The sequence below is a fragment of the Aedes albopictus genome, chromosome 2 (assembly GCF_035046485.1).
Source record: "Aedes albopictus strain Foshan chromosome 2, AalbF5, whole genome shotgun sequence".
Lineage (NCBI taxonomy): Eukaryota > Metazoa > Arthropoda > Insecta > Diptera > Culicidae > Aedes > Aedes albopictus.
Window position 1 is genome coordinate 160,320,808 of NC_085137.1, and position 17,532 is coordinate 160,338,339.

General features: G+C 46.6%; 2 protein-coding genes across 4 annotated transcripts; both read left to right on the top strand.

The window, feature by feature from the left end:
- The first annotated feature begins 651 nt into the window (after positions 1-651).
- LOC134286247 (uncharacterized) lies at positions 652-6,481 on the top strand. Its single transcript, XM_062847831.1, has 4 exons — positions 652-1,761; positions 1,818-5,283; positions 5,472-6,238; positions 6,287-6,481. The coding sequence occupies exons 1-4, from the start codon at positions 652-654 to the stop codon at positions 6,479-6,481; spliced, it is 5,538 nt and encodes a 1,845-aa protein (XP_062703815.1).
- Positions 6,482-11,918: 5,437 nt separating this feature from the next.
- On the top strand, positions 11,919-14,814 carry LOC109414293 (phospholipase A-2-activating protein). Of its 3 annotated transcripts, none has more exons than XM_019688107.3 (3): positions 11,919-12,072; positions 12,153-13,867; positions 13,987-14,814. In XM_019688107.3, exons 2-3 carry the CDS (start codon positions 12,180-12,182, stop codon positions 14,699-14,701), a joined length of 2,403 nt encoding a protein of 800 aa, XP_019543652.2. In that variant the 5' UTR covers positions 11,919-12,072; positions 12,153-12,179; the 3' UTR covers positions 14,702-14,814. The 3 variants fall into 3 exon arrangements, with proteins under 3 accessions (XP_019543652.2, XP_019543654.2, XP_019543653.2); XM_019688109.3 differs by having other exon boundaries at positions 11,940-12,072; positions 12,124-13,867; XM_019688108.3 differs by having other exon boundaries at positions 11,959-12,072; positions 12,134-13,867.
- The last annotated feature ends 2,718 nt before the right edge of the window (positions 14,815-17,532 follow it).

Here is a 17,532-nt window from a genome sequence, read left to right on the forward strand (position 1 = left end):
CGTCGCAGTAATTAGAAACTGAATTCGAATCAAATCAAAGTAAAACCATGTAAATAGTATGTAAATAGAGTGTAAAAACGTTAAGCCTGGTGTTTTAATTCCGGTTCTGGTTCCCTAGTTAAATGGTCTCTTCGGGAAGTCGTCGGTCCGCCTATGTCGAGAATCGTAAAATACAGTCCACTTGCGAACATAAATTTTGGTCCAGTCGAACCGGATCGTGTAAAGTGAAGTGGCTTTCCGACTGTTCCGGAACCGGATGAAGAACCAGGAAGTGAAGAAGTGAAGCAAAAATCCGAAAAAGTCGGAAATCCGTGGAAAATCAAACGTTCTCGGTGTGAGCAAAATGGCCGCCGTCGAAGTACAGTGCTGGTGCGACGTCACCATTTTGTGAAGAACAAATGTTAGTGCGCGGGCGCCATTTTGGGAAAGTGCTGATGGTCTAGTCCATCGAATAAATTGATTGAAGCGAGCAATTAAGTGCTCAATTCCCGGGGTGCTAAACCCTGTTAAGTGAATTGGCTGTTGTGAAGTTAGTGTTTCGGTTCTGCCACTGTGTCCGTTAGTGGAATCCGGTTGCGTGAGCATAGACTTGGTTGTGTTCCCAACCAACGTCGAGCACTGGGCTTGACATGAAGTGGTGTCCACGGTGGCATGCCGGAAAAAAGTGATTTGCAGCAGCAGCAATCGGCGGCGTCTGGAGCTAGTTCTGCACTTGGGCAGTCTACTCTGGATTCTACCACACCGCTAAGCAAGAAGCAGAAGAAGAAGCTAAGGTTGACTGAAAAGTTGGCCACCATGGAAAACATCCAACGACTCGTCCGTGTCCGCGGCGCGGCCAAAAGTAAGCTCACGCGTATCCTTAATACTATTCGCCCAAATGAAGAGGAGGTGGTCCAGCTGACGGAAGCTGAGATCAAAGTCTACATGGCGAAGGTGGAAGCAGCCCATAAGGACTACGAAGATGCTCACAATCAAATCGTGAACGAAGTGTCGGATGATGACTACGAACAGCATGAGCAGCTGTACGAGGAGTTCGATATCCTTCACGACACCGTTTCAATTCTGTTGGAGGATCAGCTCAACAAGGTCAGAGCCACCGCGGCAGCCGCAGCTGCTGCCACGACTGCGGCGCAACAAGTTCAGCAAGCACCGGTTGTCATCCATCAACCACTTCGCATGCCGGTTCCCACTTTCGACGGTCGGTATGAGAGCTGGCCAAAGTTCAAGGCCATGTTCAAGGATCTCGTGGATAAGGGTCCAGATCCGCCGGCAGTCAAGCTGTATCATCTGGACAAGGCTCTGGTCGGTAGTGCAGCCGGTCTCATCGATGCCAAAACGATCAACGAAGGCAACTACGCCCACGCGTGGCAAATTCTGGAAGAGAGGTTCGAGAACAAACGTCACGCTATCGACTCTCATATTCATGGTCTTCTGAATCTTAAGCGCATGACGAAGAAGAGCCATTTGGAGCTGCGGAGTCTGGTCGACGAGTGTAGCAAGCATGTGGAAGGACTCAAGTTCCTGGAGCGAGATTTCGATGGAGTAGGTGAGGATTTCGTGATTCATCTACTGGCGGCAGCATTGCACAACGACGTGCGCCATATGTGGGAGTCCACCATTAAGCACGGTGAGCTTCCCGATTACGACGAGATGCTGACGTTCCTGAAGGAGCAGACCTTCATCCTGGAGAGGGTTGAAGCCAGCAACCAGAAGTCATCATCGATTCCCATTAAGTCCGTGTCTGCATCCAACAAGCCGTCGGTGCAGAAGTCGTTTCGTCAAGCGAGAAGGAAACAAAGTGTGATTTTTGCGGAAAGGCACACGCCAATCACCAGTGCGCTGATTTCAAGGCTCTTCCTGTTCCGCAAAGATTGGTCAAGGTGCGAGAGCGCAACGTGTGCTTTAATTGCCTACGAAGAGGCCATCGAAGCGCCGACTGTTCATCGGACAAATCCTGCCAAAAGTGTAAGCGTCGGCATCATAGTCTCCTTCACGCCGAGGAGAAGCCCAAGCAAGATGCAGATCAACCCAGCAAGTTGGCCCCGCCGCCAGTTCCAGAGCAAGAAGGTTCATCATCATCATCAACGTCGACGACAGCTACGTGTTCCAGCGTGGCCACCCACTCGCAGCAAGTGCTGCTGCTCACGGCGGTAGTGGACGTAATGGACAAAAACTACCAGCCGCATCCGTGCCGAGTATTATTGGACAGTGGGTCTCAAGTCAATTTGGTGACGCAGTCCGTGGCAGATAAGTTGGGCTTGAAGTTGAATTCGTCGAACGTCACGATGTTCGGGGTCAACAGTACGAAGACCCAATCATCCAACAGTGGCACGGTGCATCTTTCGTCGAGGTACAGGGATTTCCATGCCAAGGTCAAGTGTCTGGTAACTGACAAGGTAACATCAGATCTGCCATCATCGGTTATCAATATCAGCGCGTTGGAGCTTCCCGCTGGTGTTCATCTAGCCGATCCGAACTTTTTCCATCCGAGCAAGGTGGATATGCTTCTGGGTAACGAATGGTTCCTAAAGTTGTTGCTACCCGGAGAAATTACTTTCGATGACAAACTTCCTGTCCTTCGCGAGACCCAATTTGGTTGGGTTGTTGGTGGAGTCTTCGAAGAAGGTGCGGTATCTGATGGAGCAGTTTATTCGCACACAGTCACGATGGACGAATTAAGCCAGTCCATTCAACGCTTCTGGGAAGTTGAAGATGTCGCTGATGTCGTCGAGCGTAGCAGCGAAGAAGAGGAGTGTGAGGAGCACTTCAAAGCGACTCATCGTAGGGATGCTTCCGGGCGGTACATCGTCGAGCTGCCGCTGAAGGAATCCGTGAGCGAATTGGGAGATTCCAGGCCGCTTGCATTAAGAAGGTTTCACGCGCTGGAGCGAAAGCTTTCGCAACATCCGGATCTGAAGAAGCAGTACCAGGATTTCATGGACGAGTACGAGAGTCTTGGGCACTGCAAAGGAGTGAACGTTAGTGAAGATCCATCAGGTATCATCAAGTGGTACTTACCTCATCATGCTGTGCTGCGGCCATCGAATACTACCACTAAGTGCCGTGTGGTGTTCGATGCATCGGCGAAGGTATCTGGTCGCTCGCTCAACGATGTAATGAAGATTGGCGCCATCATTCAAAGCGATCTGCAGTCCATCTCTCTTCGATTCCGTCTCCCGCTCCATGTGTTGGCTACTGACGTGGCCAAAATGTACAGACAAGTCTTCGTCGATCGGCGGCATACGCCGCTAACTCGTGTGTTCTGGAGGAAAACTCCTTCCGAACCGCTTCGTGTACTAGAGCTGACAAAAGTCACCTATGGAACGGCTTCCGCCCCGTTTTTGGCAACGCGGGCACTCTTGCAATTGGCTATCGACGAAGGCTTCAAGTATCCTGTGGCTGCTGACATCGTGAAGAATAGTTTCTACGTGGACAACGCATTGTTTGGGTTTGACGACCTGAACGAAGCAAGCGAGGCTCAAGTGCAGTTGATTGGCCTGCTCAAGGCCGGTGAATTCCATCTGCATAAGTGGGCTTCCAATAATCCTACGTTGCTGGAGCGGATTCCGGAAAGCGATCGGGACGAGCTGGTCAGCATCGACGAAAGTGGTTCAAGTGAAGTGATTAAAACGTTGGGACTAATGTGGAACCCAACTTTGGACGCTCTGCAGTTCATCTCCATTCCAACAGTGTGTGAAAATAGTGCAACAAAGCGGCAAGTGCTGTCGCTCATATCAAGAATGTTCGACCCCTTGGGTCTTGTGGCGCCGGTCATCGTTATCGGTAAACTTTTGATGAAGAGCATTTGGAAAGAAGAGTTGAAATGGGACCAAGAGCTCTCAGGAGAGCTGAAGAAAAAGTGCACAGAGTTCCTGAATGCGTTAAGAGGTGTTACCAGCCTTCGGATTCCCCGTCACGTCGTGGTCACTGGAGCCATTGCCTTCGAGTTGCACGGATTTGGGGATGCAACCTTGGAGGCCTACGGTGCCTGTGTGTACATCAGGTCAATCGCACCTGGTCAAGCTGCAGTAGTGAGGTTGCTGTGCGCAAAATCAAAGATCGTTCCGAAGACAGTGTTGACCATACCGAGAAAGGAACTTCTAGCAGCGCTTTTGCTGCACCGATTGGTGAAGAAAGTGCTGGCAGCATTAGCGCTGCCCTTTCGTGACATTTCGTTGTGGTCAGACAATCAAGTGGTGCTAGCTTGGCTAGAGAAGAACCCGGAACATTTGGAAGTGTTTGTGCGTAACCGGGTAAGTGAGATTAACTCTACCGGAAATGAATTCAAGTGGAACTATGTAAATACGCTGGACAATCCAGCCGATGTAGTGTCGCGTGGCCAGTCTGCCGACGCTCTTCAGAAAAACGATCTTTGGTGGAATGGTCCGTTGTTCCTGCGCAGTGAAGAATATCAGGTGGTGGTCCCTGAACCACTATCCGATGAAGATGTTCCTGAGTTGCGGCAGGCCACTGTAGCTTCAGCGGTGGTGACATTGGAGAAGCTGCCTGTGTTGCACAAGTACGAGTCCTTCAGAAAGCTGCAGCGAGTTCTGGCATACGTTTTGCGTTTTTGCCGGAATGCTAAGGAGAAGGCAGTCAACAAAAGAACCACCGAGCGTTTCCCCACCGTGTTGGAAATGTGCCAATCGTTGAAGGTCATCGTCAGGGTAGTTCAATCACTACACTTTGGTAAGGAGGTAGCCATTATGGAGTCCGGTGAGTACTGCAAAAGATTAAAAGCATTAAACCCCTTTTTGGATGATGGAGTGATTCGCGTCGGTGGACGACTGCGACATTCAAGTTTGCCGTACGGGGTGAAGCATCAGTGGATCTTACCTAAGAACGATGAAACCGTCGAACGGTTGATTCAAGCTGTACATCGTGAGAATCTACACATCGGACCGTCGGCGCTGCTGGCACAGCTCCGCCGGCAATTATGGATCCTAGGAGCTCGTTCTACTGTACGCAAGGTGACCCGAAATTGCGTGCGGTGTTTCCGGCTCAACCCTCCGTGTGCTAATCAGTTCATGGGGGATCTTCCCATCGCAAGGTGCGACAAGGCTCCCGCTTTCGTGAAGGTTGGCGTTGACTTTGCGGGACCCATGCTCATCAAGCAACGAGGAAGAAAGGCGTCTCCCCTAAAGGGATATGTCAGCGTGTTCGTGTGTATGGTCACCAAGGGCATACATCTGGAGGTAGTTGAGGATCTCTCGGCCGACGCGTTTATTGCCGCCCTCCAACGGTTCGTCTCTCGCCGTGGTGTCCCTGAGCAGATATTCTCAAGTTAGTTGAAAATCGGAGTTTTCGACTAGTGAAGTTGGATTTTTCTTCAAATGTGTGCGTCGGACCTAACTTCGGAAGTGGTGCGCTGTATAGTAAACCTGGTCCGCTATACAGCGCACCACTTCCGAAGTTAGGTCCGACGCACGGATTTGGAGAAAAATCTAACTCCGCTAGTCGGAAATTCCAAGTTTCAACCGCACGGACAATATTCTCCGACAATGGGACAAACTTTGTCGGTGCTCGCAACGAGCTGAACGAGCTCTATCGGCTTTTTAAGCAGGAAGCTACCGAGCTCAAGATTTTCGAGTTCTGCCAAACCAGGCAGATCGAATGGAAGATGATTCCCCCGAACGCCCCACACATGGGTGGGATTTGGGAAGCAGGAGTAAAGAGCGTCAAGACCATCCTGAAGAAGAAGTGCCAGTCAAGCCTCTTGACGATGTCCGAGTTTTCGACCTTGCTCTGCCAGATCGAAGCTCAGCTCAATTCTCGGCCTTTGTACGCTCCGTCTGAGGACCCCTCGGAGCTCAAGCCGTTGACTCCCGGTCATTTCATGATCGATCGCCCTCTGACTGCCATTCCGGAGCCCAGTTACGATGGAATCCCGGAAAATCGGCTTTCCAGATGGCAGTACGTCCAGCGCCTGCGTCAAGAGTTCTGGAAGCGCTGGTCCGAGGAGTACCTGCTGGAGTTACAGGTACGACAGAAGTGGAATAAGAAGAAGGAGAACATTCTACCTGGTACGGTAGTGGTTATCAAGGATGACAACTTACCGCCCCAACAATGGAAGCTGGGTAAAATCGAAGCAGCCTACACTGGAGCAGATGGATTGGTCCGTGTGGTGGACGTTCGAACCAAGGCCGGTATTCTGAAGCGTCCGATCCACAAACTGGCCCCTCTACCTATACTGGACAACCGTGTGGCCAACGAGAACAAGGGTCCCGCGGGGGAGGATGTTCGGGCCGATCGCCACGAATGATTAATTTTCTCCGTGCACCTTCAGCCGCAGCCTGCTGAGGTGCGCGATTCCAGCAGCACACAGCTGCGCGAAAGACAACATGTGATGCAAGCAACCGCAACCGCCCGAAAGGATCACGCGAAGGAAGAGTGGGCGCAAAAGGAGGAAAATTCCTATCCTCAGGCAAATTTTATTGATCGCCGTACGTCCGACGTGTTAAGACGTGTGTCGTCGCAGTAATTAGAAACTGAATTCGAATCAAATCAAAGTAAAACCATGTAAATAGTATGTAAATAGAGTGTAAAAACGTTAAGCCTGGTGTTTTAATTCCGGTTCTGGTTCCCTGGTTAAGTGGTCTCTTCGGGAAGTCGTCGGTCCGCCTATGTCGAGAATCGTAAAATACAGTCCACTTACGAACAGAAAGCACTGTTAATAGTAAGTCAAAACAAAATGGTTGCGTTTCACAAAAGAAAATAGCAAATAAAAAGAAAACCAACAATGGTAATTGTCTTTTATGCTTTCACACAGCCTACGCCACCAAAAGCAAATGGCGTTTCACTCCTTTCACACCACCGGAATTAACAAAATTTTCACCGAAAATCACTTTTTTGCCCCCGTTATCACCTTACTTTTTCCCTTATTACCTCGGGATTTATGCTGTGCACCGTGTCGTTCTCACCGTAATTACTTCCTATCAGCGCCGCCGCCGCCGCGTGGATCGCGGATGATGGGGTGTTGCTGCTCCGAGTAGCCGTCCGAGTACGCCGAAAAAAAAACGCTCCGCCGCACCAGTTAACCTCGTCGCCACTTTCCTGTCTGGTTATCCGGAACCAGAGAATTTCACTACCGTACGGCCAACTGGGAGGAACCAAACGAAGAACGACGACTTGCAATTAGATTACTTTTTCAATTCACACTTTTGGGAGGGGAATTTCTGGAGACTCAAAATACACTTGTTGATCGGTTGAAGTTTCAAGTAGAAGAGAGCCAGACAGCTCGATTTATTCAATTTGTACATATGACAGCAGTGTTGCTTGCAATGCTGCGCATACGCTTACGCAGCCTTGTGTTTGCGTTAATGATTGTTGATGACTGAAATACACTGTAAGGTGTATTCAGTTAAGATGTGTTACATAGTATACATTAGTGAAGACACAGACAAACAGACGTAACACCTTGAACGATTTTCATGGAAATCCATCGCCCAGTTCACACTACCATCACCTGGTGGAAAAGTTGCACGAATCACTGTGTTGTGCAATACCGTCAACAGAAGGTGCTAGTGTGAAACGTCAAACGCATAGAAAAACGATGCGCGCACATCTGGTTGTGAAAGCCACAACTATGAAAATTTAAAATGATCGTTAAAAGCGTGGTCGATGGAAATTTCGCAAGTGTTAAAAATTTCAAGAGTACAAATCTGAAAAACCAAATGATGGATTGCCCTGAAAAGTTGATCGATTGGTCACCACCAGCGGCTGATCAATCGATCAACTTTTCAGCGTTGTGCGATATTTGGTTCTTTAGATTTGTGCTTTTGAAAATTCAAGGTGTGGCTTCGTTCTATATTCACCATAAGTTCCACAAAAAATAAACCTGGTAATCGGTGAGCAACTCTATAGATTTCATCAATGATTCCGCAAGAAATTCTATTTGAAGGTTTTGCAATAACGGCCCCAAAGATAACGCTATAAATTTTATCTGAAATTTATCGAAAATGTCTCCTATGAAATCTATTTTTAAATTTCTTAAAGGACTTTCTCATGAATTTTGACTTGATCAATGGAATCTAATACTATGAACACTCTCGGGTAACGCATCATTTACTTAAAAAAAAATTCTTTTACAATCGTCTTCAGACTAGATTTTCATATCTGGATGTCTGTTATGCTTAGTTTATAGTGGATGCCTTTTTTCTAGTTACGCTTTTTAAGCTAGGTTCCAATAACAATCCCAATTTTTTGAAGAATTTTCCATATTTTCTGGATTTTTCTACAATGAAAAAAAAAATCCTCTAAAAAGAGGGCCCCCACAACACTGTGGCCCCGGGCCCCCACATTTGTAAATCCGGCTCTGCGGCTACTTGTATTCTACCGGTCGCTTCAGTATGGCCTCCAAAGTAGCCGTTTTATAAAAAAAAATAACTTAAGGACAAGGTATTTGGAGTACATTGCTCAAAATTTCTAGAGCACTGTTTTTTTGAACCGTTGAACGGATTTGGATGAAAATGCATCACGCTAATTGTTCAGTGGTTGTCAACAGCGTGATGCATTTTAATCCAAATCCGTTCAACGGTTCTAAAAAACGGTGCTCTAGAAATTTTGAGCAATGTACTCCAAATACCTTGTCCTTAAAAATGTTTTTAAACATTTTTATTGTATGCGCTATTCCTCGTTGCCACTAGCTATTCAGCGACATTCATTTTTTGACAATCAAGTTGATTTTTATATGAAAACGGCTACTTTGTAACGGTTACTCAAGTAACCGGTAGAATACAAGTAGCCGGTAAATCCACAATAATTAGTTCACCACTGGACTATCGCACTAGTTTTCACGAGTGCGAAAACGCAAATAGAAGTGCGCGATTGCATCCAATCAACTTGGTGTCTTCAGAGCACTTATTCAGCATACATCGAAGAAATAGTGCGCCGAAGACATCAATTCGATTTGATGCAATAGCGCAGTTTTATTTACGTTTTTGAACTCAGTGCGCAGTCCAGGTGAACTAAATGCGGTATATTAAAAGTGACAATAACATACAAAGCTGAAAAGCGTAGTTCGAGTATCAGGGACACTCTCGAGTCCCTTCGAATCTCGCAGAGGGTTACGGCAAGGTGATGGCGATGGTCTTTCGTGCTTGCTGTTCAACATTGCGTTAGAGGGTGTAATAAAGGAGAGCTGGGATTAACACGAGTGGAACGATTTTCACAAATTCCGTTCAGCTGCTTAGTTTCGCCGATGATATTAATATTATTGCTCGTGAATTTGAGACGATGGCGGAAACGTACATTCGACTAAAGAGTGAAGCCAGGCGAATCGGATTAGTCATTAATGTGTCGAAGACAAAGTACATGATGGCAAAGGGCTCCAGGGAGGAATCACCGCGCCCGCCACCCCGAATTTATATCGACGGTGATGAAATCGAGGCGGTTGAAGAATTCGTGTACTTGGGCTCACTGGTGACCGCCGACAACGACACCAGCAGAGAAATTCAGAGGCGCATTGTGGCAGGAAATCGTGCTTTCTTTGGACTCCGCAAAACTCTACGATCGAATAAAGTTCGCCGTAACACGAAATTTACTATCTACAAAACGCTGATTGAACCGGTCGTCCTCTATGGGCACGAAACATGGACCCTACGTGCAGAGGACCAACGCGCCCTTGGAGTTTTCGAACGGAAGGTGTTGCGTACCATCTACGGCGGAGTGCAGATGGAAGACGGCACTTGGAGAAGGCGAATGAACCTCGAGCTGCATCAGCTGCTGAGAGAACCAACCATCGTCCATACCGCGAAAATCGGGAGGCTTCAATGGGCGGGTCACGTCATCAGGATGTCGAATAGCAACCCGACTAAAATGGTTCTCGAGAGTCATCCGACCGGTACAAGTAGACGTGGAGCGCAGCGAGCTAGGTGGGTCGACCAAGTGGAGGACGATCTGCGGACCCTACGCAGAGTGCGTAACTGAAGACAAACAGCCATGGACCGAGTGGAATGGAGATGGCTACTATGTACAGCAGAGGCCACTCCAGCCTTAGGGTGATCGGTAAGGTAAGTAATTCCCACCCAATAGGATTGTTTGCAGCCAACATCAATTGGGTTCCCCCATTGACAATGCATTTGAGTTCCCTAAACATTGGTAGTTTTTATTCGTGAAGAACTAGTGGAGGTGCGGGAAGTGCATTTTATTGTGGTTATAATAGCAAATCCAGTGATTATCCAACATAAAATAATGCTTTAAGGGAACGTTCAAAAATTACGTCCAACATTTTGGGGGGAGGGGGTGGGTCTAAGAAAGTGTGACAGTACGTGTATTAGGTATAGGAAAATAGCGTAACAGAGGGAGGAGGGGGGGTCTAGAAATCCCAAAAAACGATGGATGTAATAAATGAATCTTCCCTATGCTCAGGCTTGATAATATTCCTTGAAATCAAAAGAGTTTTGCATCATGCTCTAGAGCGGTGTTTTGCTTTTGCCTCGTCGCGAGGGAGCGAACGAACCCCAAACAGAGAGGCAATAAAAACTGAGCGAGGAAGAGGGGAACGAAAAAAGAGCCGATGATTATTTTTGGTTTTTGGGTGCGATTTTCGCCTCGAGAGTCTTTCTTTGTATGGGAGTGGAACTCGCGAGAGCTTTTTGAGTGTGAGTGGACGTGAGAAACACAACAAGCAATTATGAGTGTTGGACGAACTCCTCGCTGCGCGGCAAGCTCGCGCTCGGTGCTGTTGAGGATTTGCGTTGTGATTTCTGAGTTTTATTTTCACTCCTCAGAAAATCGTCCAAAATCGCTTCCTCATTTTCTCGCGAGGGAGTTTCTGTCAAGCCTGGTTAAAATGCATTTTTCGTCAAAATGCAAATAACTCACGAAGCTTCGCGAATCACATGCGAGTGCTTGCCAGCTTCGTTTACTCACGAATATAGAACTGCGAGTAATCTCGGGCCCCTGTTGTTCACGAGTATGTTTGTTTATAGATGTGTCTGCTCAGCTGGAATCAGGGAGAATAACCCTGTTATTCTCCTTATAGATAGTAGAGTAAACATAGATCCGCTAAGATGAATCCGTTGTATCCAAACGAACTGTCAAAATCTGTATCCAAACGAGCATGACGTCACGATTTGGACAACATCAATGGAACGCATGACGTCATATTCATTCGTCACACTTTTGAAAATTACTACTTACACGCTTGAAACATTTTAGTCAGCGGTGTCCGCGGATCTATGTTTACTCTAGTAATCCTACATTATAGAGATCTGCGGAGGCGGCCATTGTGAGCCAATCATGCAGAGAGAACTGTCAAAGTGTGAGCCAAATGAACATGCTTATCGTTCGTAGGAAGTCGTCATTTGAACGGTATTGCAATAATCGGAACTAAATAAATTAAAATTATTTATTTTTAATATCGAGATATTGGCGGCAATGTATGTTTAATAAAAAGATAAAAATTTATTAATTCTGCTTTCAAAAGCTCATGCTTATGACGACACTTTTGTTGCTGCACTTGTCGAAAAAACTTCCATTGCGCTTCTTGCTTCACTTCTGCCGATATAATTAGCGCATCACTTTTGCATTGAATTTCAGATTTCTTAGATTTCTCCGCTATTTCAACAAAATTTTGAAAAAAAATTCTACCATAATTAGAAAATGTAAACAAAACAACTTCAATCACAACGAAGTCACGCACAAAGTTTGAACATCTAGCTTTGTAGCAAGTGTTGGCAGCTGTTGTAAACAAAACAAACAGCGTTGCCGAATCGACGTATGTAACTTCCGCTCATCTCTATGTAGAGGATTTCTAGTTTACTCTATCTATAATTCTCCCTGGCTGCAATAATCTTCATCATTTTCCATCTCTGGTCTCCACAGGTCGATTAGGAGAAAAATCGATCATTTTTCGTCAATCTACTTTTGTAACTTTATTTTGCCCAAATTCCCCTAAAATCACCTTCATACCCCTCCTTAATATCTTGACATTTCGTTTTTGACAGTTTGCTGTTGTTTGTAATCTCGTTTACGTTTGCGGTCAGCTCTTCCTCGGGTGATTTTGCACAAATTTGTGAATTTTTAGTCGAAAAAACGGTGTTTTAGTGGAAATTTCATCGAAAGTGCAAGGTGAGCTAACGTTTTTCCAGTTTGCTGCGTCTATTTTAATGTTAGCAAAAGTTAATTCTAGTTTTCTGTTTCGGCAACAGTTTCTTCAAAACAAAGAGCATAGCGCCATGGTTCAGATTGAGGATTTCAAGCTGTCCAGCGAGTTGGTCGGACACAAGCTGGATGTGCGCTCGGTGGCCGAGGGGAAAGGCTTCATCGTGTCTGGCTCGCGCGATAAGACGGCCAAGGTGTGGACGTTGTTGGACGACGGTCGGTACAGCGAAACGGATACGCTGACTCACCATACGAATTACATCGGGGCCGTTTTGGTGGTCGAGGAGAACGACTGGATTTGCACGGCGAGCAACGACGGGACGATCTGTGTGTACAAGTATCCGGCGGCAGCGAAGCTAGCACCGTTGGTAGTACTCAAAGGGCACACTTCGACGGTTTGTGCGTTGGCCAAAGGAAATGCGGGCAATGTGTTGATTTCCGGAAGTTGGGACAAGAGCGCTAAGATCTGGACGGATGTTGGCTCGTCGCTTACTAGCTTGACTTTGGTAGGGCACGAAGCTGCCGTGTGGGCCGTGGGAAGATTGTCATCGGGAAAGTACGTTACGGGATCGGCTGACAAATCAATTTTTGTTTGGAACGAGAAAGGCGAGAAGCTGGTGGTGTTGAAGGGTCACAAGGATTGCGTCCGAGGCTTGTGTCCGTTGCCTGGTGGTGGCTTCTTGAGCTGTTCAAACGATGCGACTATTCGGCACTGGAGTGATACGTACGACTGCGTCAAAGAATTCCATGGCCACACCAACTACATCTACAGCATATGCCGGAGCGATTTCTGGGGAGAGGACATTTTCTTCACTGGCGGAGAGGACAGCTCGATTCGAATGTGGAGTTTGAAGGAAGGAGCTTTGGGGGAAGTACTGCAGTTGCCCGCCCAATCGGTGTGGTCCGTGGCGGCACTTCGGAATGGTGACATTGTGGCCGGGTCAAGTGACGCGATGGTACGCGTCTTCACATCCAGCAAAGATCGGGAAGCCCCTTCAGATGTTCAAGATGCGTTCAAATTGAGCGTTGAAGTGAGAGTTCAGGAGTCTTCCAAACAGCTCGGCGGTATGAACGTGAATGACCTGCCCGGGCCGGAATCGTTGCTGTCGGAGGGTCGTGAGGGCCAAACCCGGATTGTCCGTCATGCTGATGGAAAAATCTTGTGCTATCAGTGGGGCAATAACAAATGGGAATGCGTTGGGGATGTTATGGGGGCCACCGGTGGCGACACCGGAAAAAGGCTCTACGAAGGACGTGAATATGATTATGTATTCTCGGTGAATCTCTCGGACGACGACCCAAACCTGAAGCTACCCTATAACCGGGGAGAAGACCCCTGGTTTGTCGCCCAACGGTTCATCCACAAGCACAGTCTCCCCCAGGCCTATCTAGACCAAGTGGCCAACTTCATCATCAAAAACTCCGACAATACTCCTGTCCAGGCTTCCTCAACTTCTTCAAGCTCCTACGATCCATTCACCGGAGCGGCTCGCTACGTCCCAGGGTCGGGAACCAGCTACCAACCCAACGTGGCCAATACGGATCCATTTACCGGTGGTTCTAGCTACACCACGCAGACTCCGAATGTCGGCGGCGTGGTAGCCGGCAACGGAACAGGTGCCGGTAATGCAGATCCATTCACGGGTAGCTCGAGCTACTCGACCGGATCCACCGAGGTAAAGAAGACGAACACACATTTTCCCAACCGGCATTTCGTGACAATGGAAACGGCCGACCTTTCGAAGGTCCTGGTGAAGTTGAAGTAAGTATAGATTAAAACGGGGAGTTCTACCGTGATCAACTGTTCATTACTCTTAGACTAATTCCCAGCCAAAATGGCATTGTATCACTGACCAGTCACTTCTAAAAATATCATTCTAGAGAGTTCAACGGAAAAATCGAAGACAAAAGCCTGCAGATGTCGGACGACACTCTGGATGACATTGTTCGTTACGTCGGAGAAGTGAGCCAGGTATCGGAGCAAAACTCGGTTTGCCTGACTGCCCTCAAGTATCTCTACAACTGGCCAACGGAAAACCTCTTCCCGGTTCTGGACATCACTCGACTGGTGGTGCGCGATCCCAAGGCATGCCAGGAACTGTTCGAGGGTGACTTCATGAAGACCCTGCTGCAGCACATCAACCATCTGCCGGCAAACCAAATGATGGGAACACGCTGCTTCGTCAATATGATCTCGCATCCGGCTGGGCGGACCATCGTCACGGAACACATTCGGCCGATCGTCGAAAAGCTGTCACCGATCAGGAAGGGCAGCCCCAACCTGCAGATCGCCCTGGCCAGTTTCTATCTGAACTTGACGATGACCCAGCTCGATAAGCCGTCGCTGGATTTCTGCAAGGTGTTCTCGGATGCGGTGAGCGAGTTCCTGGACTGGGCCACCGATTACGAGGCCATCTACCGGGGCTACCAGGCGTTGGGTAATCTGATGTCCACGCCGCAGGGTTCGCTGGTGGTTAATCATTTACGAAACAATAGCGCACTGATCGATAAGATTCTGGTTAGCATTAGCCACGAGGTGAGCGGATTCGCCAAACTGAACGAGTGCGCCAGCTACCTGTACGAAATGCTGGCTTAAGACTGCGCTGTGGGAGGGACATTCTTGGATTGCGTCGATTGAACTTTTGAAATTAGCCTTTTTTAATGTAGACCATTGAATTGATGAAGAATAAAATGAGTTCGACAGATGAAGATATTTGATTATTGAAGAATGTTCCTTCAGAAATACGACCTACAGCTTTGAAAGAACATTCTGTTTGTTATCACAGGAACATCGAGAGAACTGGCAACACGGTCGCCTCAAAGGCAGACCGCGAGCTCAGTCTATGGCCTGAAGCACACAGACAGGGTCAAATATTTAACATGGAAAGAACTCAAGAAACAACATCAGTTTGACACTAATGAAAATTCGGTCGAGTCAAACAAGATGTTTAAGCATTGGTTCCTGGACAAATATTTGACCCTGTGTACTAGCAGCTTATGCGTGATTTGAGTTTAATGCGAAGCAAACTCGATCCCCAAATCTCTTGCCCAAGAGGACAGATTATTTAAGGAATTTACAGCATCATCTGCAAGTTGTCTTAGCGTGCATTGTCATTCCAGACAGCTATCAATGTCTTTCACATAGAAATTATAAAACAAGGGACTTAAACATGAGCCTTGGGGTAGGCCTATGTAGCTAATTGTGGAGATTGTCAGTTGTCCGAGATTGAAGCTCATATGCTCATATGTTTTTCTGACAACAAATTATACAAGAAATTGTTTAAAGTTCCTGGTAGTTCACTATTATGCAGTTTTTCTAACAATATTCCTATGAAAACTGAATCAAAAGCGCCCATAATGCCCAGGACAACTGAAGCCAATTGGTCCTTTTCCGCAAAGGCCAGTTGAACATCCGATGAAAGTAACGCTAGACAGTCGTTTGTTCCTTTACCCTTGAGAAACCCGAATTGTGTATTTGAGAACTGGTTTTGCGATTCAACCCAATGAACAAGTCGTGATAGGATCATTTTTTTCTAATAATTTCCTTTAACATGACAACATAGCCATTGGACGGTAAGAATTATGATCAGAGCTTTTGAATAGCTATTACTTTTACCTGTCTGCATTCTGGCGGAACAATGTTGTTCTCCATGAATGAGTTGAACAGGTCTAGTAATCGTCTTTTCACGATATCTGGGAGATTCTTAAGAAGATTGAACTTGATCATATCGCGCCCCGGAGTAGAATTGTTTGCAGAAAGAAGAGCGATAGAGAACTCCGTCATGGAGAATGACATGTCCAGAGAACCGTCTCTTGAGGAAGTTTCCCAAGAGGGCGATCTAGCAGGAACGGAGTGTGGACAGACCTTTTTTTGCGAAGTTGAATATCCAACGGTTGGAGTATTCGTCACTCTCATTAGTCATTAGAAGAAGAGCGGTTTCGCATGTTGCGAGCCACTCTCCAAAGCGTTGTCATCGAAGTTTCTCTTGAGAGACCCTCAATAAAGTGTCGCCAATAACTACGCTTTTTCGCTTTCAGCAGGTTATTCAGTTGTCTTTCGAGTTTAGCGCACTCTTGGTAAAAATCTAAGGTGCCATTCCTACGAAAAGCTTTGAAAGCATCAGATTTTTAAAAGATGCAACTGGGTGCAATCATCATCCCAGCCTAGTCTAGGAGGAATGTAAACGGAAGCTACGCAAAGATCTTTTCCCTTAACGTTCATTTGACAAGCGGCAATTTCTACGCCAGGATGAGTTGGAATTGGAATTTTATAAAATGAGTAACCTTTTTTGATCCCCAAGAGTATTGTTCGTGCAGTTGAAAATCGGAATTTTTGACACGCGAAAATCTTTGTTTCTCCTAAACCGTGTGTCGGACGTACGTCGGGCACAGTGCGCTGGATAGAGGGCCAGGTCCGCTGTCCAGCGCACTACGTCCGACGTTAGCTTTCACTAACGGATTTTGAGAAAATTCGATTGTCGGGTGTGGGGAAACTTCGGGTTTCAACCGCGACGACAATACTCCTCCATAATGATCATCTCGATCCTGGCGTATAATGTTGAAATCGTGGAAGTTGAGTTCGTCTTAAGAAGAAAGCCATGTTTCACAAAGTGCAAATACATAAGTGACCCAATTTTGCCAGCCCCTTTCCGGAACAAATTTTTTGCTCCCCTCAAAAATTTAAACAAATATTCATACTTTTAATCCCTCTATGTTTTGCCTTTCAGTAGTAGTTTGATGATGATTATAAATGAATTGCTCAATATTTGACCGTTAGATAATTAGATCAAAAAGTTTGTCGCAAAATGGGGCTGACAAAATCGGGTCCGTACTGTATATCACAATCTGAATTGTGAATAATTGTTATAAACGAGATAAAATCCTTTAAAGACATTTTCTTAGAGCAAGAGTAAGACGACCGAGTTTGAGCTTGATCATAATTGAACTAAACTTTATTTATATCAGAGTACCGTATTACCCCGCTAATACGACACCGACTGTTGTCGTATAACCGGGGTAAACTTTTAATTCGACAAACTGGTCACCCTACACCACCATGCTCATTGAAATTTGGCAACTCTATTTTTGTTTTTGTTTTGATTTTCGGATTTGTTATGAAACATAATTTAACCAAATATTGCGGTGGGGCGAATAAAAAGCTTGTTCTTTCTACGATTGTTGCCATCCTCAGTTCATTCCGGTTGGTCTCCCGGCGGTTTGGGTGTTGAATAGCACCCACTCAGAACTTTCGAAATTTGCGGCTGCAAGAGGAGTTGCTGCGGGTACGAGTATAAGCGCAATATCAAACTGTTTTGCATTTACAGTGTACATCGCTGTGACATTTGAACACTTTTTAATTCGACATGTGTCGTATAAGCGGGGTACGAATTAAAAAGTGTCGTATTAAAACTAGAGTCCCTATAATTA